The sequence below is a fragment of the Trachurus japonicus genome, chromosome 12 (assembly GCF_045865225.1).
Source record: "Trachurus japonicus isolate A0001 chromosome 12, Traja_1.0".
Classification (NCBI taxonomy): Eukaryota; Metazoa; Chordata; class Actinopteri; order Carangiformes; family Carangidae; genus Trachurus; species Trachurus japonicus.
The window spans coordinates 14,389,234-14,414,189 of record NC_140918.1 but is presented as its reverse complement, the minus strand read 5'-3'; the positions used below and the strand labels follow the sequence as shown (position 1 = coordinate 14,414,189).

Here is a 24,956-nt window from a genome sequence, read left to right as displayed (position 1 = left end):
CAAAATTCATTCACATTTTATTTCTAACACAAATGTTTCCTAAATAAGCAACTATTATTCAACTATTGATCTACTGATATCAATTACCAGAAAAATAAAGGAGATAAAATACTAGGAGGTAAGTTTTCTGAAAATATTCTTCCATGATTATCAGTACACATGATTCAAATATCAGTTTAGAGTCATGATGATACAGTTGATAGATTTTATTGTATTCCTATATTCTTTCATCACCTAAGAAATCCTAACTTTCAAGCCTAACCTAAAGCGTTTACAGCAACAGTGTGGTGTGCTAATGCTAATAACTAACAGTAGACAGTAAGGCGAAAGGTAGACAATGGAGGCACAAGGCCTAACCTGCTACTGCTTAAGACACAGTGGAGCGGGATGGATCACAGGATTGCAACAGTTACTTCTTGTTGCTGGAGAAACCCTGCAGACGATGGTGTTCCCTTAACCTGAGGGAGAAGGGAAAAAAAGAGTAAATAACACAATCTTAACTCACAGTCACATGTCTTGTTGCTGTTTGGGAATAATATCAATGTGCAAAGGGTGCTAACCTGACAGCGTTGATCCTAATGAATCCTGAGGCATCACATGGGTCATAGTCTCCTTGCACGTCCATGCTGGAGCGAAAAGATGAGTCAAAAAAGAGGCAACAGGTCAATAGAGACCAACTGTCAAATTTCAGGGTGAAGGAAAACATAGGTCAGGAAGGAAAACACGACAGGATGCTCTGGTAACGAAAACGTTAGACATGTTTGGAGCAAACAGTAAAAGTGAGAGACATGGAGTCCGATCGGCTACTGAAATAACTGGATCGTTGATAATCTGCTCTGTTGAAATAATGTTCCCATCGATTTCCCTCTGAATGCTCGTCTTTAGCATTGTTTGTCCTGAATAACGAGGAATCAATACTGGAGAATGAAAACACGCTTATGTACAAAAGCACACAAAAGATGCACATAACCCACTTTAAGACAATCCCATCATATCAATTGTGACCTAAGTGTCGAGCTGATTTCGTAATCTGGTGTTTCTGCCTTCCACTTTATCCACTTCTCCTTCAAAAAGAAGTAAATCTATAACTTGTGCCGGTGCTTGTTCTATGTTGTTTAGGCTGCTTGTTGTAGTCGTCTCGTCTTAGTGTGTGCGAGTCTCACAAAGAGTCTGTGTGCTGTGTAATTACAGCAGTTTCTACCTGCAGTGCTTAATACACTCCCTCACTGAGTCCTCTCCTCCCTACGACACCCCCAACACCCAATGTACAGCTTGCACTCATTCTTCAAAAGCACTTAGCAAAAGAGGAAATTGCCAACAAATGATAGGATAAACACTATAAAAAGAAAGACCGACAACTAAATCATCAACTCTCAATACAAGGCTCCCTACCCGGCACCTGAACATGATTATGAGTGAGTGGCTTTAAAGAATACAGCTCTCTCTCTCTCTCTTTGTGTGTGTGTGTGTGTGTGTGTGTGTGTAAGCATGTGATATTTTGTGTATTCCTTGAAGAAACCCTGCAGTCTAATTGAGAGTGGAGGCAGCGGACAGCGAGAAGGGTGACATTTCTGTCTCAGATGGGTGCAGTGACGGGCTGTATTACCACTGTGTTAATGACGCCGTTTACTGTTGCATGTGGAGAGACAACAGGATGCCAGTGGGGGTCTCATGCCTAGTCTGGTCTGTGTGTATGTGTGTGTGTGATTGTGGCAGGTTTTCAAGTAGTGGCAAATACGTGTGTGTGTGTATGTGAGAGAGACTGCGGCTGCCTCCAGGTGTATCACTGTCAGGTACATGTAAATGTCTATGGCGTTATGATAATCCACAATTACCCTAATATAAAATAATAATATATAACAGTGGGCTTTCCTGCTAATCCAATGAGCACTAAACATACATTGAAAAAACATTTGATTGTATTTGTACATATTTTGTGTCTTTTGTATGTGCTATCATCTCATCATCTTTTTCTTTTCTCATTTAATAGAGGACAGAGCTGTCAGGAAATGAGGGGAGAGCAATGACTTGAACTTCACCCTTTGCCACTACCAGTCACACCCTGTTCAGCTTTCTCAGCTCTCATCTCGTGATTTGATTCACATTCAATATGATTCTTGATGATTCAGTTACATCTGATAGTGACAGTGTTGAATAAAGCTTCTTCGACATTCTTCAGTTGTTTCCCTCAAGCACGTTAAGTGTGTAAATTGCACATTACGAGCTAAAGTGTGAACACATTTCATGGTAATAAAGTTGTGGACCAAGGATTTATTTTCCATGGACAATGCAAAACAACTAAAACATGAAACTCTCAGAGACTCTCAGTAGTAAATGCTTAAGATAGGTACCGTACAGATATCAACTTGGTTTATTTATTTTATTTTTGTATTATTATTTTTTTACTTTAGTAAATTTACAGTTAGTTACTGTTATTTTCAATTTAAACTTATTTGTGCCACATGAAATTCATTACAGCTTAGCTCAACACCAAATGCTATAAATGTATTATATTATTGACTCTTTTTTTAAATTATTAAATATTGACAGTGGTATGGGCCTCTGTATTAGTCAAGCTTTAAAGATATATCTTTTCCAAACTTTAATTAAAGTACTCAGCCTGGGTAATTACAACTGAGTCTCCTCCACTAGCATGATGGAAAGTTTAGTGTCTCCGAATGTGCCTGCATTTGAGACTGATGTTTTTTTTTTGTTTGGACCGTATGTAATGAGCTCCTTTATTGTGAACCACTGTGCCCATCTGTCTGTAGCCCCGAGGACTCTGTGATGCTGCAACACTACACCTCTGGCTCTGTCACACTGTTGTTCGAGCCGAGAAGCGTGACTCAGAAAGGTGAGGTGTTGAAATGAGAACATGAGCCTTCGTCAGTGAGAGTTTCTAAGCAACTGACTATTTCGAAGATTGATGAGTCATAGTTTATCTTGAGTGACTCAGCAGATGGTTTACTGAAAACAGAATATTAAAAATGACAGAGAAAAAGTACCATACTAATACAATAAAAGGTTAAAGGGGCTGAATGAATGTTGAGTGTGAGTACAGTATGAGGTCTATTTATCTCTGTCTTTCTGAATGGCCGACTGTGTGAGCCGTGTTTCCTTATCCCTGCCTCTCTGACCTGCTTAAATAGCATGACACCCTGGCACTTTCCTCTCACAAGCCCAGTGAAATCCTCTCTCTCCTCTGGCTGAAAATGCCATTAGCTCCTTGACTCTAGGGTAAAACTGGAGTGTGTGTGTGACTGAAGTGGAAATAGAGAGGCATATGGAGGGGTTTTTACTTTGGTCAGTGCTGAGCCTGCCCAGAGGCCATGAGGGGTCAGCCTCCTGAACAAACCCACTGTTACCACTGCTAAGAGGGCACTGGGGTGCAGCGGGAGGGGTGAGGGTCGGAGGCTGCCCTCCAGGAACTGAGCTTGACACTTCTCTGATGTCTTTGTGAGGCAGGGTCGGTTTAATATGTTGATGTGGAGGTCATAAGGGAACTTGGGCGAGCTGACCTGACGACAGGCTGACTGGTGAACATGTGGGATGGCTGCACTGTGCCCAGCCTAGAGCAGCCAAACACAACTGTCAAGTAAGAACAAGCACACACTTTGATTCACAGACACATGGCTACTTCTGTTTTACAAGCAGCCACCCACACACCCTCACACCCACACACCCACACACACACACACACACACACCCCTTACCTGACCAACTCCTCGTTGTAAAGGGACTTGGGTGATTCTCGTCCCAGGATGTAGACATGACCCTTGAAGACAGACAGCTGTACTCTGCCCTCCACATTCTCCTGGGACTTGGCTACGCAGTGACGCACAAAATCACACTCGGGGCTGTACCAGAAACCTGAGGTCAACAACGAAACAGGAACATCACATGACACAAAGAAACAGAACTGTAAAGGTTTGTCTAAAAAACAAAGTTTCAGGAACCACTGTTCACAGTTTATTTTAACACAAGGAAGAGTCAAAACCCTGAACGCTGTAAAATGTTAATAGTCAATGACAGAGTGATCATTTTTATATTTGTATTTATATATGTAGTATAAATGTTAATTGACAACGTTAAAACAGAATATGGGACTGAGCAAATGAAGAAAGAGGCAAATCCTCCCCTAGCAGCGGTGTCTACAGGGGGCTGTGTGATGATCACCGTTCCCCCTCAGGAGATGTGACTCTTTCTGCGCTTTCCGTCTCATTTCTGTTCCAGGTGAAGTTCATCAACCTCTTTCTTTTCTCTCCATTTTGCAGATCTGGCCCGTCAGTCTCTCAGACAGATGGGCAAAGGATACGCCTGTATATGTTCAGAGGTCAGGCACGCCCCACTCAGCAGGGGTCCTCCTCTCATCAGCGGCTGACCTCCACCTCATCATCTGGCCATGTTCAAAGACACAATCCTTCCCTGCTTTTATTACCTCTGATTAGGCAGTCACACACAAGACCCATTTTAGTTCAGAGTCAATTACATTTTGTGTTAATCCTCATGTTAGCTATTTCTCTATACGTCGCTGTAAGAATTGGGTTTTATTGTTATATTATTGTTTTTGATTGATCATCTGAAAAATACCTTTTATTGTGATGCTTTGGAATTTTAATTTAAATCATTTGACTTGAAAAATATTCTGATATCAAACTGGGAAACAAACAAGCAAATTATGTAAATTTGATTTATCGAGCAAATATTTGGAACCTACGCTTGATACATGATATACCTCATTAATCAGTTCTTACAATTTACATTACTAAATTGTCTTTAAATCACCAAAGCACTAAGATGACAATCAACACAGGAGGGCTGTTGTTTACTTTCCACTCATCAAATGCTTACTGCACTATGGGACGCCATGTAGGGCAATGGGATGAGCAGGCGCCCCATATGCAGAGGCTATAGTCCTTCCCTACGTCATTCTCCCTCTCTCTGCCTATTTCCTATCCCTCTCAACTATGCTATAAAATAAAGGCAAAAAAAAGCCCCCAAAAATATACTTATAAAAAAAAAGCTTACTGCACTATTCCTGCACCTTCTGTGATGAAAGATTGTGCAGATAAATAGTGCAGTATTAATGCAAAGCAGATGCAGGACAGGTGGATTGTTAACATAAGCCACACCACCAGCCGTCTATTATGCATCTGCAGAATTATTAATGGTTGAAACCTAGGTTTCTAATAGGTTTAATCTCTGCCCTGCTTCTGAAGGTAGGTGTGTGTGTGTGTGTGTGTGCGTGCGTCTGTGTGTTTGCTTCCTGTCTCTGGAGGATATAACTGAAGTGGCCTAGTAGTCGGTCTCTAATGGCACTGATCCTATTATGTGGATGAAGGTGCAGGAGACTGGACACCGAGCAGAAGGGAGGATTAAGACACCTGAGCCAAGAAAAGCTCATGCACACACATGCAAACATACTTAACACACAGGAACATACGTACGCACATCCGCGTCGCTCTTATATAAGGGGCACTGTGAAGTTTTCCGTCACAAACAAGCACCGGTGACCGTCCGTGCAATTTTGGAAAAACTCCAATCGTAACAGTGCAAAGGAGCATAATGCATAATCTGATGTATCCTTAAATAACATTATGTCATACCTGGCTGAACAAAGTCATGACTTAAGCAATAAGCCAGAAGGAAAAAAAAGGGAGTGAAAGACAATTGTTATGTAACACAATAACATCAATCAAGATTGTGTATTTTAGGGACTTACCGTTGTAGACGAGTTCAGAGAACTTGATACCCAGTCCCTGTTTGATCCGCCGTACCTCTTTGTCCATGGTGAAAGTCTCGATGTCTAAATGGGCCTGTAATAGGATGGTGCCTCCTGGGGTTTCATAAATCCCTAAAAAAAAAAATTCAACAAAAAAAAGAATCAACAAAACACATCAGTAGCTTTTTGAACACAAGTAAAAAGATCAGGAAGATGTGCATGTGGCTTTACCAGCCTCTATAATACTGCCGTTATCAAATACTCAACACAACGTCTGTCCTCATTTTCACTATTCTATATAGTCTACCAATTTTCTGAGATCTAAATGATATAAACTTGAATCTGCAAAGAAAACACTAATAGAGATTTAGATTGTGTGTCTACACCTTAATTTACCACAACCAGTGGTGCTGTCTTCACCATCATCAGTGGCCATTCATAGGGACATAAACCGCAAAACCTTTTTATCTGAACTAACTACGAGGGAACAGCTCTATTAGCCATCAGCCGTTTGACAGACAGGCCTTTGCAGTGCTCACAAAATGTGGATGATGCCTGTCCTAGGTAAATGACAGGGTAGGAGGCCCCTGCCAGCCTGGAGCCTGGACCAGGGCTCTGCCTACCCTGCAATTTACCCCCTCTGGACATGGAGGGAGGGGTGAGGGGAGAAAAGATGAGGTAGATGACAGGAGAAATGAAGCTGTCACTCAAATGTCAGCTAAAACAAAAGAAGGGCAGAGGAAATGATAGAAGGCAGATCTGACAACAGAAAGGAGCTTTATCAATCAATGACATCCATTTTTGCGAGAGCTGACTTTTTGAAAAACTGTGTTACTTCAAACACATGGTTCTTCACATCACCTGTCAATCTGAGAGTAGTCACACATTTTTGATTTAAGCTGGGCTGCCAAGCTGCCAAACAGATTCTCTACCACAGCCAACGCACGGCTGCCAAATTTTACAATTTGTACAGTGTTCTCCTGACTCAAAAACCCTTTTCTGAGATTTAACAGATGAGCACAATTTAATCTCTCCCAATCTGGTGAGCAGCGAAGCTCAAATCTGCATGACCCTAAATACTCCAGTACCGGTCCTGATCTGAAAATGGAGAAGCACTTACTATGTGCTGGTGGCCAAAAACAGAGCTTAGCAGTGCTGCTAATTGTCCAAAGCCTCAAAAGACTGCCACCTGAGCCAGTATGGCTTGTGGCTCTTTGGTGATCCAGGGCCACAGAGGGCACGTAGGGACATTTCCGCTGGCTCTATCAGATAAATAAGTTAAAACTGCCCTCCAACTCAACTTGGCTTAAGTGCTCCAAAAGAGAGCTAGCTTAACAGAGAGGAGCAAACAATGAAATGCTATCTGGGTAAGCTCCAACAGTGGCAGTTTGGTTAAGCTGAAGGAGACAACACCCCCTGTGGTTTTGAGGTTTTAATCTTTTATACTGTTACTGCAGGTATGCTAACCATGCTGCAGGCCTGCAGGGGTTCAGGTCGGGAATTAATTCATCCCGAGCTGATCTCCGCCTGCCCTTTGGGCAAACTCTTAGGTCAAAACAAGTGAATAAAAGCTGATAAATATCTTAAGACAGACAGAAATCAATAGGAATATTTTTTTTGTGAATAAACAAATAACTACATTAAATAAATGAATAAGTTAGCACGACAGCGCTGTGACTTGACAACACCAGGAAGTGGACATGAGGCTGTTCATCATCAAAAGATACAGCCATTTCCAGCCGCTTTTGATCGGTGCACCAAAGCCCATCACCCACGCACAGGTCAGAGGTCTGACAGCGCTGTGACAGGTGGGAAATGTTAGTCTGACACGCAGGCTGTTGAATGTTTTGTAGCACAGTGACAACATTCTTGACAAACCATTTTAATCCCCCCCACACCTCGCTGACCCCACACAAATAAATATGACCCAACACAAATAAGTATGACATGTCCCCATTCAATCCCTCCCATCATCTATTCTGCTAACACGACTGCCATTCCAGAGGAGACCAACATGTACACTCAATGGTAGTTATTCAACCACTTGGACACCTTGTGCTCCACCTCTTCCTATTGCTTCAGTGGAGGAAAAAGCTTTGATCTTTTGTTCAGCCGAGGGGAGAGAAAAGTGGGCTTCCCATTTTCCAATTTCTACCTGCCAAGTTGCGCCACAGCCACAGACTGTTGGCCAGTCAATTTGCCAATCATGGCACATTGTGTCGTGGGGGAAGAGGAGTACATGTGTGTGTCCATGTGAGCCTGCGTGTGTGTATTGGTCAAAGCAGCGACAGCTCACTGGACTTGTAGATTTTCGTTGGTAACATAAAAGAGCTTTTCAAGTTACATGTTGATACCAATCATGAAGAGAGAAAAACATCCCCGGTGCAACTTCATGTGCACATATGTGATCGACTGTCTATTTGTGTTGATCCAGTCAAGCGTGTGCGTTCGTTATCTATCACAGTGTGTGTTTTCTGTACATGTGTGTGCATGCATAAGTGAATGGGAGTAACTTCAGTCTCTATGATTCCAGGTGAACCAGAGGAAAACATTTTTTCTTTGAGGAGAGTGTGTTTGCCATCCAGCCCACTTTTATGAAAGCAGAGAAAGCAAGTGTGACACTCAAAGCACTCAAGTAAAATAACTGCAAATTGCATGAAAGCATCGGAAAGGAACAGGAAGAAAAGGTTTTGAAAAGATGTAAAATTTAAATACTGAAAATATGTCCATCTCGCTGCATTTACAGTCCATATCACTGTTTGTGTGAGTAAAGCAACCTGTCGGACTGAGTTGGCACAGATAGAAGAAAATGTCACTAAGTCAGACAGCTAATAATCAAGTATAATTTTTAATTCCTTACCTCTGGACTTCATCCCAATGAAACGGTTCTCTACGATGTCAATCCTGCCCACACCATGCTTTCCTCTGCAAGAAAGACAAGGACATTCTCATTGGACACCACAATCACTTCTCCTTGTATTAGTTTAGGCCACATAACTAGATTAAATAGTCTTAATTTGCCTGCTAGTATCAAGCATAAAATCTAGAAAAAAAAGGAATACAGAGTTAAAAAGTGCAAAAAATTCAATATAACACAGTGCCAGAAGGGAATTCACATCCCGGTTACACTGTCTCCTCCTTTATTTCCACAACACTCAGCATCACCGGTAAATTCAACATTAGATGTCACTGTGGCATCTACAAGCAGCCTGTTTCCCTCTTTATCTCCTCTCCACAAATATGATATTTTGAGTGGCAAAGCTGAAAAACTATTGTTGTTTCCACTGGTGATGGGTATTAATTCCATGGCATTAGTTACAAACAAGTCTATGATGCATGAAATGAAGACGCAGCAGTAACGTTAAAACAAACAAACCCCCACCCTGCTTAAACCTCAAAGGCAATAGAGGAAACTGTTTCCTTAGCATCAGTCAACTCACTAGTATTGCTCTTCATTTATTCGGACAGTTGGGAAGCAGAAAGATGGACAGAGTGGAGGAGACACAGGGGGGAAATTCTGGTGGGATTTTATCCCAGGCCAGCTGCGACTGACACACATCGCTTAGAGGTAGTGAACTTAACCACTGTTGCACCTCTGGGGAGATTTACACACTATTCTGACGGAGAGGCTTCCTTGCTTGCTAAATGCTTACCCAATCTCATTAAGGTATGAGAAGATGTCAAGTGCTGAATCCTTGGATTGGCTCTCCTTCACGTTGGTCACCTTCACAGGAACTCCTGAAGGGAAAATGTGTATATATATATATTTTATCTTTAATTTAAATGACGTCATCTAGTACTGCAAAATAGTGCCACAGTGAAATTAAAGTAATATCATAATCTATAATGCAGGAAGAATAGCTTTGGCATTGCCATAGCTAATGGGGATCTGAATAAATCAATCAATCAATCAATTATCTATGCTTTCAATTAAAAAATACAAAAATGTTAAATGTTATCCTTCCTATGCTTCACAATTACTCAAATGTAATACAATAAAAATAGCATTGCTGCCACGGTCATGAAATACTTAATCAAAAGGTTTTTGATGTATGATATATTTTACTTTATTTGTACATGATGTAAGGAAAAAAATATATCTTCCAGTAGAAATTTGCTATTGACACAGAATTTAAATAAAGCCTGCCACACTATTATTTGCTCTTTCCGACAGGTTTGGTGAAAAAACAAGTACCGAGACTAGTGAAGCTATCAAAACAGAGCCAACAAATAACACAGAGTAAAAAACTTTACCTTTCTACAGCCTAGTTAATCAACAGGGCAATAGCTTTCGAAAAACTAATGGAAAAAATCACTTCAACTGAGTAAACTGTCCAAAAATAACAGTAAAGAGTTGATCAAATCTGTTGACAAGTGCTCATTATCTCAGTCACTGAAATCAATAGTCGTCAGCTAAAAGTGAAAACCATTACAAAAGGAGGTGGTGAGAAGGGCTAATAAATTCAAAGGCTCTGCTTATTTGAAAGCTGTGAAATCGTGGGCAGGCCTTTACCTAATTCAATTACACACGCAGCTTTGTTACCCATACTCTCTTTAGCTCTTAAGAGTTTCTTTCTTTTTTTTTTGCCTCTGAGTGTTTGTGTGTTCATGCGCATGTGCAGGAGACAAAACACTTGCAGATCCACCATCCATCTTCCTATTTTTCTAACACACAAACACAAACACACACACACACTCACACAGTTTTTCTTGAAAAGACACCCACGTTCACGCCACACACTTCCTGTCCAAGCCACTTAAACCAAGTGCACATCAATCACTGTCATGGACCTGCTTATTCATGGCCTTCAATGAGCAACACGGGCCAAAGGTGGAGACAAGGACACAAACAAGAGACATGGGTGAAAAGGAGCGTGCGAGTCCATGTGTGTGTTGATAGGGGGAATTTAACCATTTGTGGACTTTGCAAGGAAGAAAGGTAATAAGAAAAGAACATGCTGATATCCCCCATCCATCCATCCATCCATCCATCCAGCATTCAGTCCCATGCACGCCTGCAGTTGTCAGTCAAGCAGGCCTGAAGAGAAGAGCAGCACTTCTGGTCGCCTTTCAGCCAGCGTTTACAAAGCCCTGGTAGGAATGACACGTGAAGGACTTGACAAATTTTTTTAGACAAGGGCTTTGTTGACGGCCCCATTCTCATATCACGGGAATCACGGTGGCTCCCATGGCAGAAGAGAAAGTACCTCCCAGAGCAGGAGAGGGCAGTACGGATGGTGCATTATCAAGGCCGCGCCCCCTCCCAGATACCTAATAATTAGATTAAAAGTTCAAATAAATTACGTGAGTGTCTGAACGTGGGAGTGGAGGGGCTGGCCTTTCGTCCCTGCGCTCTCTCTTTTTCCTCGCTCTCTCCATCATGCGGGTTCTATCATTCACGGAGGGGTCTTTTTCTCCCCGTGATCCTTTTCTTCAGTTTTTCGCAGCCTAACAGTGCAGACAATGGGAGCGCAGACACAGTTGTAGGAAAAATTACTGCTTTACATTTTTCCTCTCTGTCTCTTTTTCCTCTGCACTTCTTTGGCATGAAAGGAGGGAGGGATGATTTTTTTTTTTTTAAAGGGAGAGGAATGGGGAATGGAGTGTTTGACGGGGGAAAAGGTTCCTGTCGTTAAATATTCTTTTTTAATCAGTGAGAAAACTTTGGTGAGAAAGGCAGGGATGAAAAGGTGGGAGGGGGAATGAAATGAAACATTCTTGTGCTGATCTTGTGCTCAGAGGGAGGAGTAGGCTCGGGCCTTTGTGTGGACAACTAAAACAGCTTTTGTCATAGGGTGCTCAATAAAGGCACAGAGAATATGTGTGAAAATGGAGCACAGGGCTGGAAAGAACCCGCGAAACCAGACTAGGCTTTACTACTGCATCACTGTTTTACAAAAGCACATCTCATCCCTAACTGAACTGACAGCAACCTACTTGCTCTGGTGTTAAACATTTTCTTTGGGAAACTGGTAAAGTGATCCGGGCACCACTTCAATGCAGATGCATGTTAGCTACGAAATGACATTCCAGTTTGCACTTTAAAAAGATTTCAGCAGCTTGAGCTTTAATAACGTCAAATATCTCCAGTAAATCTTTGACTGTGTCTTCCCTCAAATTGCAAACAAATTGCAAACTTCCCTCAAATTGCAAACCCAGCTAATAAAGCTGTCAAGCCCGTGTGATCAGAGGAGCTAGTGTCTATCAGGCCATTGATGTTTGTGATCTTCAGCCACCGCTGGTGACCAGGGATGAAGGGACATTTGTGTCATTTGCCCCAGGCTTGGATGTTTCTTGCCATTTTCACTTTGCACAAACACGTGACGCTTTCAACTATTCAGCCTGTGGCCCCCGTGGCAATATATCTAATGAGTGTTTCTCTGGCCCCTCAGGGCTTGGTGTATTAGCTGGACTTAATGCTTCCGGCCCGTGTGTGCGCCCCCGGGCCAAACACGGCAGCTTTGGACCAAGTAATGCTGCGAGGGGTTAAGGATAAGTCTGGGTGGTCAGGAATGGTGATAAAGTGCAGCCGGGTCAACATTAGAGCTGTAGCCCCGTGGCTACAACCATCAATGTTAAGTAACATGAAGAGGTGTGAACTAGACTGGACAGTGACTCTTACAGATAGATTACAGAGGCTCACAACTGATATTATTCAATGAAAAATATGCAAATTCAACATTATTTAAATATAAAATTGATTTCAGGAAACAGGGGTTTTATCAAATGAAAATGTAAACTCTCAAGTTTACTGATTTTAAGAGGCCACTGCACAATTTGAGAGATTATGACTATAAAAATTGTCATCTGTAAAATAAATTAGCAATAAACCAGATATTTTCATTTTCAATTAAATTTCATAATTTCATCTAAGTGGTTTTTACCTTTAATTTTAATTGTCCTTAATAATTTTGACTTGATTTCCATTAAATAAAATAAATAATTATAATTTTAGTTTAAATCATAAATCCAAATGAATATCATAAATTCTGAACAACATTTGTTTGGCAAGTTACATGTCCATCTACATCATAAAGAAGTTGTGAGGTTAAAAAATATATGAAGGTGAGAGAGGAATCAACAGGTGACGTGTGTGGCAGGTACACAAACCGTTTTTGAACTCCAGCTCCAGCACATCGGGGGTGTTGGGAGAATCTTCCGGGTTCTTGGTCATCAGGTACAGGTCATCTGGAGCATGGGTCTGAAAGAAAAACACAGACACTCACTCTCTCTATTTCGAACACTTTATTCCCCTTGATGAATAACCGGGACCTTCTGAGACCTCATCAAAGAGCAGCACCGCAAATGGAGAGACTATTGTGTGTGAAGTGATAACGGACAACTGGAGACACGGCGGAGAGAATAAAAGAGAAGATGATGCATGAAAAAGGAAAAACTTGAAAATGCCATCACGAGTTGTGTGAAGACAAAAAAAAAAACAGAAAAAAGAGAAGAAAGAAAAATCAATGTTCCATTTTTCTCCTCTATTTGGTTTCATTTTCCCTGGCGTGGCCCTTCACCACAGGGGAAGGTGGGGAAAAGTGGGATGTAGCGAGAAGGAGAGTGGGGAAGGGCAAAAGAAAGATGACTCACATCCTCAAGAATAGTGAACAGGTCAAAACACACCTGATACTATGAAAGAAACCTATTTGAGCAACATTAAGTGCTCTATAATATTCTGCCTGTCTGTAAAAATCTCCAACCTGCCAATTCTATCAAGTGTGTAGAGTTTCCCTCTACCTCTGTTTACCTGCTCGTGTCTTCTGGTTTTACAGTTGTTATAATTTATTTTCAAATTATAATTCTGATAAATGGACATCACACTACAAAGCCTCAAAGTCCACACCTGAAATCCACTAAAGTTGTCCTGGGTGACAGACATTTGTCGTTTTTTTCCAGTTGGCGGGAGCCGGGAGCGATTTCAGTAAGTCATGGCTGGGACCTAAAAGAGCGTGGCCGCCTGACGTGTCCGCCCAGCGATGTGCCCCTCCAACAATTACATAGCATTAGGACAAGACGATGGCCAATGTCTCCTGAGCTGAGGCAAATTGCAGGGGGACTATGCAAAATAACTACTGGGTGCATTTAAATGGAAAGCTTTACCAGACACTAAATCATCATACAATAACTAATCGGCATCCGCTCGCCGCCTGTCAGAGAGGAGAAAACGAGCAGCGCAATCACTTTCCTTCCTTTTAACTAAACACCGAAATTGACTGAGAAGGCGCCCGGCTCCCTCTCCTTTATTTTCTGCCTCACAGCCCTGAAAGATGCCAAATGAGAGTGAACAGGAGTGGGGTGAAATGACTACCCTAAAAAGCCTTTTGATGCATACTCTTTGAGGGGGGAAAGATGGACTGAATTTTAAATACCGGAGAATGAGAGAGAGTATGCTTCCTGTGGTGTTATATGCCAAGAAAATGGTTGTCTTTTTCAACCTTCTAATAAAACACAGTAGCCTACAGCACATTGGTTGTAAGAGCATTTTAGGTGGCGGGTTACGAACTTACAGGAAAACTTTATGGACTGTTTGTACATTTCATTAAAGCAATCACAAGTCATTTTTTCTTCAAAAAAAAAATTAAAGAAGTCTTTTTTTCTAACTTTCTAACAAAACTTCCACCTGGTCAATTAAAAACATTCTTTGTAATTAATGCAAATTCATGCCTCTGACTGGGCAAAAACCCATGCATGCTCCAAAGATGAGAGAGAGCTCAAACTTACAGGCTGTTGGATACAGAGAAAAAAAGGAAAAGTAAGGGAATAGGCCTGTTTTCCAGTGAGCAAGAGATCAATGCATTTCAATTCAAACCCCCTGCAGGTGGACCTGTCCCAAAGCCGTGGCCCTGAAAGAGAGGAAAAGGTAGAGATAGAGAAGGCGAGGGGGGGGCAGGGGAGTATTGATGGGAAATGGGGCGTGAAGCACACCATCATGTAGCACAGAGCAGCTCCTTTGGCAGTCTTTGCTTCTTCCATATTGTTGTGCTAAACATGGCCCATATAGCTAAGAAGAAGGCTGACGCATGAACTTAAAGCAAGTAAATTTCTATCTTTCCACATATTAGTTGCCTCATTGGTTTTCAATCGAAGCCAACGGGGCCAAAAGAGGCAGAGGTGGCAGGAGGGAGAGGGGGAGGAGGGGAAGGTTGAGTTGTGAGGGAGGTAGAAGAGAAAAGGATGGTAAAAACATCTTTGGCGCAATGGGTTGGAAATGACGCTTAAATCACCACGTTTCAAGTCTGTCCTTCTCTTTAAAATGCAAACATGGCAAATTGAGACAAGAATAAAACAATATCCACGTGGTGTGCTGGAGAGATATTTATATTCTTAACCCCCTGGATGTTTTGGTTAATGTTAAACCCTGAGCTAAATTGAATGAGGGGGTATTTCCTACATGGAGGCAAAGCTAGAGTGATGCCAAGGTGGACATAGGGAGCACCTGCTAAGTATTACAGGTCATACCAATCAGACCCGAGGGCAGCGAAGGCACATGACAAACGCTGACCTCTTTGCTTCAAAGCACACATTCTCATGCATACAAACACCTACAAGACCACTTCCTTCCCCTACAGGCAGTCCGTCCATCCATCTGTCCAGTCAGCCATGCGACCAGCAGAAAACAAGTTTTCATTTCCTCTAGGTGAACGGGGGCTTGGCATTACGTGGTCAACACGAGCGGTGGGCCATCAGCTCCCTGATCAAAGAACGGAGTGGGCCAGGGGAAGCTCACTGACAGAGGCTATAATTAAGACAGAGGTGATGTTTTAATGACACAGGACGAGTGTCAGGCTGCCCCAGGGTGGGTCCTGACTGCTCATGTGTGGAGGGACGAAGAGAGAGGAGACAGTGAGAGAACTGCAGGGTACGGAGACATATAACAATCGGCATATTGCTAACCCAATGTGGGGGGGGGGGGGGGGAATTCTGTAATTCACTTGAGCAACATTTACAAATAAAATAATTAGAGAGGAAATGACAAAAATCGTAAAGTCAAGTCCAATTTTGCCAAATCTCTATTATCTTTAAATGAATGACAGAGAAACATTCATAACATACTATGTATTCTGGTTTTGTTATATCCAACAAAAACCAGGGTGTATAATTTGATAAGATCAACTTCATGACAACCATTAACTCACTCTAATAATCTGGCACATGCCAATACTATTAAAATGTGACTGAGCAGAGGTTGCCTTGGGTGCATGTCTTCACATAGATTAACGCCACCATATGGAGGTGAGTAAATAAAAAAAAAGTCACCTGGCCATTGTGCTACAGGCTACATGGTTTCGGGGTTATCAGGAAGGATACAGTGTTAATCATAGAGTAACCTGAACTCTGCTGACTCTTATCTATAGGAGAACATATGAGCGACCATTTGGACATTTCCCTAATCTGACTGTGTTGAGCAGAGAGGGCCCATTGTACCACAGGTGGGTGAGTTGGGGAGTTTGAATAGTCGAGGTCCGCCCTGAGCCTTAAGGGCTGTAACTGGAGGAGAGAAAGAGGCTGATACAGAGAGGAGATACTTAGAACAAGATGACCTCTTTCAGATGACCTTCTGTGTGGATCAGAATCTGACATAATGGAGGACATGGGTGAGAAATTCACATTGTTGTTGCTTTACTGGTTATTTTCCAGCTTGAAGTTGTGATTTAATATAAAAAATATGCTTGGATTTTGTCAGCGTGTTTTTGGGATGTCCATAATTATTACTTGGAAAAAGCCAAATTACCAGAGGGGCCAGAGGTTGTGGCTACTGAAAATTACTCAATTATTCCATCTCATTCAAAGTTCAAAATATCATTTTGGGCCCGGGATAATGTATTCAAATCCTTTAACCACTCTGGACCCCTGCAACCATAAATATTTCATTGTATTTAATGCCATTAATTGATTCAATATTGGAGTAAATGGTCCAACACAAAACCCCTCAATGGAATCTGTTACACAATACAGTCATCATACATTGCTATGCTATTGAGCCGGTTCGTCTCATTCTTTTCAAAACATTTCTCCACAGGCCGGCCACTAAAGAGGCAGCGGAGGGGTGGGAAAGGGACAGAGAGAGAGAGGGAGAGAGAGAGAGATAGAGGTCTGTGCGTTACAGTGGCCCTGCCCCTGCATCTCCACTCTAGCAGCGCGGGACCCCTCGCCTCCCTGTGATACCCCGTCCATTGGAGACTCATCTGTCTGGCGCGCTGTCTTTGTACTTTACTGTTACTGGTGACATTTTGGTGTCACGGTGTCACGATGAAATGGCTCCCCTCCCACGTCGCAGCCCGCGGCGGCGCAACCATTGGAACAATAAGGTCCCGAGGAGTTGGGGCTGGAACCCAGGAGGCCCCAGCTGGGCGCAACGCCCTAACCCTTCCCCCTCCCCGGCTCCCATGAAATTGGGAATTAGTCGAAGCGTTGCTGACGACAAGTCAGTGTCTGTGTGTCCCAGGCTATTCCCAGGGCCCGGCAAAGACCCGGGGTAAGGAGAGACAGAGACACAGATACAGCGACCAAGGGATGGGAGCTTTCAGGGTCATGGGGGGCAACCTGTATGTACTGCTCTGACCTCTGACCTCAGCAGAGATTAAACTGTGTCTCACCCATGGCACTGTGGGAGAGTGAGTCATCTCTGGTGGAGCTGGCATGGGTCAACAGAGGGGACAGTAGGCTTAGTGCCATGTTATTTTTACAGTCACTCAAAGCGGATGATGCACCTTAAATGTACTATACGTAATATGTTAAAGGTCTGCTGTTGTGGAAATGACACAAACATCGTAATGCGAAGGAGATTCTTTACTACTCTTGTTAGATTGAGTTTGTGTCTGTGTCAAATCACGAGACATTTAATCTAAACTCTTAATGTGTAAATTAATTCTCACCTGTAGAAACGTTGTATGACTCCTGTTTAATTTCAGGTTTTATAGGTTCTTGACTTATGGTGTCAGTCATTAAAATTATAAATAAGCTACACTGACATGACTCTCTTGTATATTATATGTAAATAAGCAAGAGCTCTCATCTTCAAAGATAACAGGCCGTCAGGAGCTGGTCTTACCTTGGGATCCTCCAGGATGCCAGACTCGTAGCTGTTTAGAAACATAGTTCAGAGAATTAGGAAACTTTTGAATTCTGACTGGAAAAATGAGATGTGGGAACACTAAAGGTGTGTCAAACCAGTCCTACCCACCTTATATGCATGAGGTTGGCGTCCATGCTCCAAGGTGCTCGAGGAGTGACAGGCACAGGGATGCCATGTTTCTATAGTTTGACAGAGACAGCAGCTGTTATATTGCATAATGTTTTGCACCTGAAGGTTGCAAGAGAGGCTTAAAAATCAAAGCTAAACTTGTCTGACAACATAGCCGTGAACATGGAGGAACCAAGCAAACTATTTCAAGCAGCTGGTTTACGACACGCTATGTAACAGCAATACATTTGCCTCTCCACAGTACTTTCCTCTGTAAGATTTCACATTGAAAAGATATTACAACAATCAAAAAGAAACACACTTTTGGTTTCTTCAGAGAAAAGGTCAGCAATTCAGTGTTTCACGATTGCCTGATTTCACAAGTTCTCAACAGACAGCTGGAGATAGATGTTGACTAAAACATCATGATCACCCTCTGGTGGGCAAAATCTGCCAAGACCACTGAGATCTGAGGGGACCAAGTGAACACAAAACAGTTGGAGAACGTGTGTGGTCTAAATAAAGTAAATCTGTCAATGATAAATCAAAGTAAATGTGATCATGTGTGTGAAATTCAATTACAGTTATGGATTACATTGTATTCTTGTCTACATACAACTACATTGAAGTGATTGATTTCTTTTTCCTCAAATACTCTTGTATGCCTTTGAATATTTTAATAATAAAAAATATGAGTCAGGATCACTCCATGTTTAATAGAACAAATTAAAAATAAAAGTGAGGAATTCACCAACAACCTAAATTTTATGTCAACGTTATGGCTCTTTTCTTTGTATGTGGTATTACCTGTGCATACTCCATCAGGTCGCTTCTCCCCCGGAAGCGGTTGTAAAACTCAGGGATCCTCCACGGTGCAATGATCTGAATCCACAAGAACAGTGAGTGAGTGTGTTGTGCTTTTTGCAGCAGCATCAACAGATACTGTGTTGAACAGCATGGGTAGTTACATCACCAGTGTAAGAAGGCAACCTCACCTGAACCTCGGGGTAGAGGGCGTAGCATGTGAGCTCAAAACGTATCTGGTCGTTGCCCTAAAAATCACAGAGGAGGTCATATAGTTGAGGACTGTGTACCAAGCATGAGGTATGTCAGTGTTGATGGTTTAAAATCAACAATAACAGTACGGTAGCAGAGTGGCCATGCTTCCCATGTTTGAATGTCATTTCACAGATGCCAGGATCATAGCCTCTTTGGCTTTTAAAATATGATCATTTACATGTACAGTGTTTTGTCCAAGTTTTCATTACTGGTCAGGTTTGGACGATTCAGATGCAGCTGAGGTTGTTCCAAACTATTACTGGGGTTTGTATTGTAACTTATGATGTGGTGTTTGTCTCCATCTACAGGTAAAATATGGAAACCGCATTTCAATTTAACAGCCACATAGACCTAGTTCCCTAAATCCAAAACAACATAGAAAATGTTAAGATCTAAATAGACAAAGTGTATATTAAAAAAAACTACAGTGGATCAAACTCCTGACTTAAATGTATGAGGTTTTTGGAATATTAAGTGCCAACTGTCCCTGTCGGTTCTCCCAACATAGAGTAAGTTCACGGCGCCAGAGTATGCATGGATGTGTGCTTGCTGTGTGCAGTCATGTGCCATGTGATAACTTGACCACTGTAAATGAGTGGGTTATTTTGTGACCCATTCCTGCTCTGGTCACATTTTGGGACGCTCTCCCATAGCCACAGTGATGCTAAATGAATGAATGGGGTGGAATAATTTCACCATGACCCCTGAGACTAAACTTGGAGCAGGAGAGGGCCAGAGCACAGTTTAGTTTATTTATTTCATCCTTAAATCAGCAAAATAGTGAAAATCTATGATTGAGTACTTTATGATTATATAAAAGAAAATTACACAAATGTCAATTTCTATTATAAGCTTATCGGCACAAGAGATAAGTTTGGCTATAACTTGGTTATAATAACTATTATATAACTTACAACTGTATAGGATTTGTTCTTAACATCGGATTATAATATTTACACTTCAAATATGCAATAAATATTATTTCATTTAAAAAAAACTACTTAGCACACTCACTGAATATTTAACTTTATATTTTTTCCAGGTACAGCTGTACCAAAACAGATAATAATTGTAAAATTATGTTTAATTCTAGGACAAATGTTGTACTAGAGGGTATAGTGCCGTTTAGGCTCATTGGGCAGGAAAATGTGACAATTTGTTATAGTAACACCTGGAAACAGCACAGAACATCTGGCAGGAAAAGGGGAAATGCAGCCAACAAGTCAAGAGGGAAAACAGATAATAGCATCATGTAATATGAGCTAATCTTTCACTTTTGGTGGCACATGCTACAGACAGACATCTGGCGCAAGCACGTGCAAACAAAACATGTTTGCACTTTCCTTTGAACTGCAGTGACTCGTTTTATTTAGCTGACAATTTGCACCGTGTGAAGAAGTGCTATCCACAAAATTATGTCATCTGCTTCAGATTCACCGGGCACCACTATTTTCTGTTTTTTTAATGAGCAAATGACAATACAGAGTTCTGAATGAGGGAATAGCTCCAGGGGAGAGCGGATTTCTGACTAACTGTTGCTGCTTGGCCAAAAAGGGTTAATGTTCAACCCTAAAAACACATGTCCTAAATCCTCAGAGGTCTTACAACAACTTGCTATTCCATTGTAGCAAACAGGTGCACTGTGTGCAACCTTCCATCTCCCTTTTCTGTTCTAGCTCTACAATGAAGCCAATATTAAATTCTCTTTAAAAAATATTCAGTGTGACAAAGTTATGGAGGTTCAGGCTCTCATTTCAGCTGGTCCCTAGAATTTGGCCACATTAGGCAATTTGTGCTCATTCTCCCTCAAAGTGAAGCCTTATTGTCCTGTGTCCTGGTTTACCTTTCCTGTGGCACCATGGGAAACAAACTGGGCACCTTCCCTGCGTGCAATTTCAACCTGGCGGCGGCCGATGCAGGGGCGTGCTACCGCAGTGCCCATCAGGTACCGGTCCTCATACACGGCATTGGCCTGGACCGCGGGCCAGATGAAGTCCTCCACAAACTGTGTGCGCAGGTCCTCAATGAAAACCTACACAGGAGCAGAAGTCAGGACACAGAAGAGCACTTTGGGTTGTTTCTGAATTACTGTACCTAGAAATATTTTAAGAATTATTCACAATATCTCAATATCACATCTAGTACAGTAAATAAGTGATGATTATTTGATACAGAACAGCTTTTCACACACAACAGTGAGAATAAAGCAACTATTAATTACCTTGATTACAGGTATCATATAACATTGCTTAAAGACATGTTCTTGTTCTTACTGTGGAGTTTCATTACCATTGCATGACAATGCCATAGAGAACTTTTCATAAACACTTTCTAAAGGGTGTGCCAAACGTTGATGAGCTATGATAAAAAAAACAAACCCAGAAACAAACAATAAAAAAAAAGGATGGCGTAAATTCAGTACTTCGCGAGATTCATATTTAGCTCTTGTGTCTTGAATGGAAGTGTTACCAGCCAGCGCTTTAATGCCAAATGTTTCATCATATTTCATTCTGCCTCTCACCTTCTTTGCACCAAGGGTTTCTGCCTTTGTCCGGGCAGCTTCAAAATCTTCTTCTTGTCCAATGTTGGCCTTGAAGGAGACACATTTATTTGAAATTCAAAAGTAGTACAATTTTTATATGCCATACAGACTATACAAATACTTTGAAAACCCAGGGGCTGTGCAGTTCCTTTGATGCACAGTTCCTGTGGAATAGAAGATATCCCCTACTCATATCGACACATAAGCACATGCTTAAAATTCCTCTGAAGTGGCGTCTCTGACAATCCTCTATACTGTAATTCAGATCACGTCTGTAGAGGAGATTTGACAACCTCCTCACATCTGAAACCAATCATGAGCACCACTTAAAGGATGTAAGAGGCGAGCTCTCTTTGCTCCTGAGCTGGTCACATATTATAGAAATATTACCACAAAAAACACCTTGTATATTCACCTTGTAAACACATTTGACAAAACCCACAGTGTATACACTCCTTTAATAGAGTTCTTTATCCATTTAATCTTAATGTATTTCTGAACATACATTCAGAGTAGCTTATGAAAGTGTAGCTATATATAACAGTTTCGCAACAGTAAATTACACCATGGCTCAATGCCTGCTATCCCTGTTCCTCTATTCACTTGTTGAGCCACAGCCAAAAAGGTTTAAAGGGTGGGACCTAACAAGCCATTGCGGGACCTATAGACAATCACTCACCCTACACAAAACCACTGAATGAAAAGTTAGACAACAAGAAAATCTGCCTGCTATGCACTTCTGAGCTGCCCCAGGGCAAAAAGTAAATCCAGCTAGATTTGCAGTGGCATTATGAAGCTAAATCCTGTGGTTGGGAGTCAACTAGTGGTGTAGCTCCAATAGTTTTTTTTTTTTAGGGACACCAACTCTCGCATGCCTTTATGACAAACTGCATCAGCTGTTTGAAAACAGTGAATTGTAAAGCTTCAGCTGAACATAACAGGTGAAAGCAGCTGTTGCAGAAAAAGACACCTGTTGCACACACACACTCTCTCACATGCAAACACACACAAACACACACACACTCCTACGGAAACATTACCAAGTATGCAATGACATCGTAGCCCTGTTCCTTCAGCCAAACCAGAATACAGGACGTGTCCAGTCCACCGCTGTAGGCCAGAACCACGGTACCTTTAGACATGATGAGGGCTCAGTCCAACAGGCAGAGAGACTGTGTCAGCAGGAAAAAAAGGCATTAAAATAATGTCAATGTTTAACACAAGTGTACGTACCTTTGGTTAAAAAAAGAAGAAGAAAAAAAACTCCAGCAAAAATTAACAGTAACAAGTGGCAATGTTTAAAAAGTCCATGGTTAATATCTGGCTATATCTTAAAAGCACAACATTTTCATAACACAGCCTAAAGCAGCAGATAAACATAATTATTTGACAATGTACATATTCTAGCAATAGCCTTTATCAAGGAACATTTGCTGTAGATCAATATTCTAAGCATTAATACTTTTATACTGACCACAGAGCAGAGGAAAAAACATCTGATGCAACAGGTAGGCTATGTATTTTCTATCATTTTTTGCACACATTTAAGACACTAATTGACTGGAAGACTGGGCCACACTCTAACCAGTGAAATTAGAAAAAGCAGTGTATCAGTTTAAGTTAACTTTCTTTTTAAATGTGTTTATTTTTTATTTATTTATTTATTTTTGATCAATAAACACACATACACAGGACAGGACCAAACAGAAACAAGCTGGGAGTAACAACATTAATTACAACTGTCATTATAGCAGAAATATTTACATTAATATAATCAAGAAGTGGTTTCCATATTCTTTTAAAGGCATTAGTTTGTAGTGCAAGAGACAGGTCAGAAAGTCCAGAGGTACATAATGCCATTATTGTCCTGTGCCATCCCACTACTGAGGGGGCTTTATCTGAAATTCAGTGCTGAAGAATATTTTTTTTCCTGGCACAAAATGTCATAACTTTAATTATACATATCAGCTACAGGGCCACTGGGGAGATAAAGTTAACATTGAACAACTTTTCTTTTCCCCAAATGACCAACATTACATTTCCTTCAATAATTTTGCTGTCAAACCATACTGAAATGAACCACACCTGGTATTTCAGGTATAATTCACTGTTGATTAGTTAGCATAATTGTTTGAGAAGAAGTATGATGAATTCCCGCATGTGGTTTCATCACAGTCTGACTCACCAGAAGCTCAGGTGAGCGAGGAACTGCATTATGTCCTAACACACACAAAAAAATCTTTTTTTTTTTTAATATAAGTTACGGTCACTATCTTCTCAGTTATCAGTGTGTCTGACTAGCAGCAGCTGCGAGGAGATGTGTGTTTCTTAGCCCAACACATTGCATGCACTGTCTGCCACCACAACAAAACACACACGCAGCGGTCGGTGGATTTCGACAATAAAAACGTTACTTCTTTCAGTTGCACGACGAAAATAGTTTTTACTTACCAACGAGTGGGTTTCTTTTTAACGTGGGAGATGAATAAACGTGACGGTGTTGTTGTTGTTGCTGTCGCTGCTGGTCGTTCGGTTGTTCGGTCGGTTGGTAAGGAGAGGAGAGCAACGGAAAGCTCGCGCGGCTCACATGCATAATTCGCCTCGCGGGTGCCGCGTTCTCACTGGTCCAGTTTGTGTTGCGTCATCGCCAGCGTCGTGCAGGCAGCTGCCAGAAACAGAACAAGTTCATCCAAATACCATCACATTATGTTCATACATCCACTTCACAAACAGACTGGAGGAACGTGTTTAATGATAAATAAAGGGTGCAAATATAAATGTGTCTTCTGTGAGTGAGTCCTCAAACTAAATGGAGGTGGACTGTGGCTTAGCAGAAAAACGTGGACCCCCACCCCCGGCAAAAGGAGGCCTGAGTGGGCCCCATTTTAAAACATCCAGTCAGTGCCAGACAGTGCACAGTAATTTGTAGTATAGGCTTTAGCAGTAATGCAATGCTTCTAACGAGTTACAGTTAAATTCAGTGATTTTCTCTATTACTTATCCCAGTAACACTTGTTACTCTGACATTAAAGGTGACAACTTGTTCACAAGTTTGGCAGTGGATTGATGCCAGTTTGGCTTGTGGGTAGACTAGAGCCATGCACATCTGAGTTTTATGGGCTGGCTGATGTAGTAAATGTTTACCACCACAGTGAATCACAATCCAGTCTTTCAGCAGTAACATGTTAAAGTATTAATAATTGCATGTAACTGTTATTCCATCTAGAAGTCATTCAGGAGAACTGCAATCCCCAAATACTCTATCACTTTGACCCTTAAAGGGATAGTTAAACATTTTGGCAAATTCATCTATTGCCATAATGACATTGAGGTAGGTTCATTACCTTAAATTTTCAGTGCATGTTGTTTTGAGATCCATGGGGCAGAGGTGCGAGCTGCTCAGCGAACACAATAAAGGTGAATGGTACTGGCCCCCTGTCCCTTTG

At 41.6% G+C, this 24,956-nt stretch overlaps 1 protein-coding gene across 1 annotated transcript; it reads right to left on the bottom strand.

Moving 5' to 3' along the window:
• On the bottom strand, positions 1-24,117 carry ass1 (argininosuccinate synthase 1). Its single transcript, XM_085793349.1, has 15 exons — positions 23,962-24,117; positions 22,551-22,682; positions 21,490-21,558; positions 20,812-21,000; positions 18,905-18,961; positions 18,717-18,791; positions 17,910-17,980; positions 17,778-17,808; positions 12,833-12,923; positions 9,376-9,460; positions 8,583-8,647; positions 5,723-5,854; positions 3,714-3,870; positions 561-626; positions 1-458 (listed from the first exon to the last, which is right to left on the bottom strand). Exons 2-15 carry the CDS (start codon positions 22,650-22,652, stop codon positions 410-412), a joined length of 1,239 nt encoding a protein of 412 aa, XP_085649475.1. The 5' UTR covers positions 22,653-22,682; positions 23,962-24,117; the 3' UTR covers positions 1-409.
• Between the last annotated feature and the right edge of the window lie 839 nt (positions 24,118-24,956).

Excerpts from the sequence above, each read along its gene's own strand:
- ass1 (XM_085793349.1), bottom strand. The coding sequence starts at position 22,652 with ATGTCTAAAGGTACCGTGGTTCTGGCCTACAGCGGTGGACTGGACACG. Across the intron at positions 18,792-18,904 it reads CCCTCTACCCCGAGGTTCAG|ATCATTGCACCGTGGAGGAT; the intron begins GTGAGGTTGCCT and ends TTGTGGATTCAG. Across the intron at positions 627-3,713 it reads TACAACGAGGAGTTGGTCAG|CATGGACGTGCAAGGAGACT; the intron begins GTAAGGGGTGTG and ends TTTTCGCTCCAG.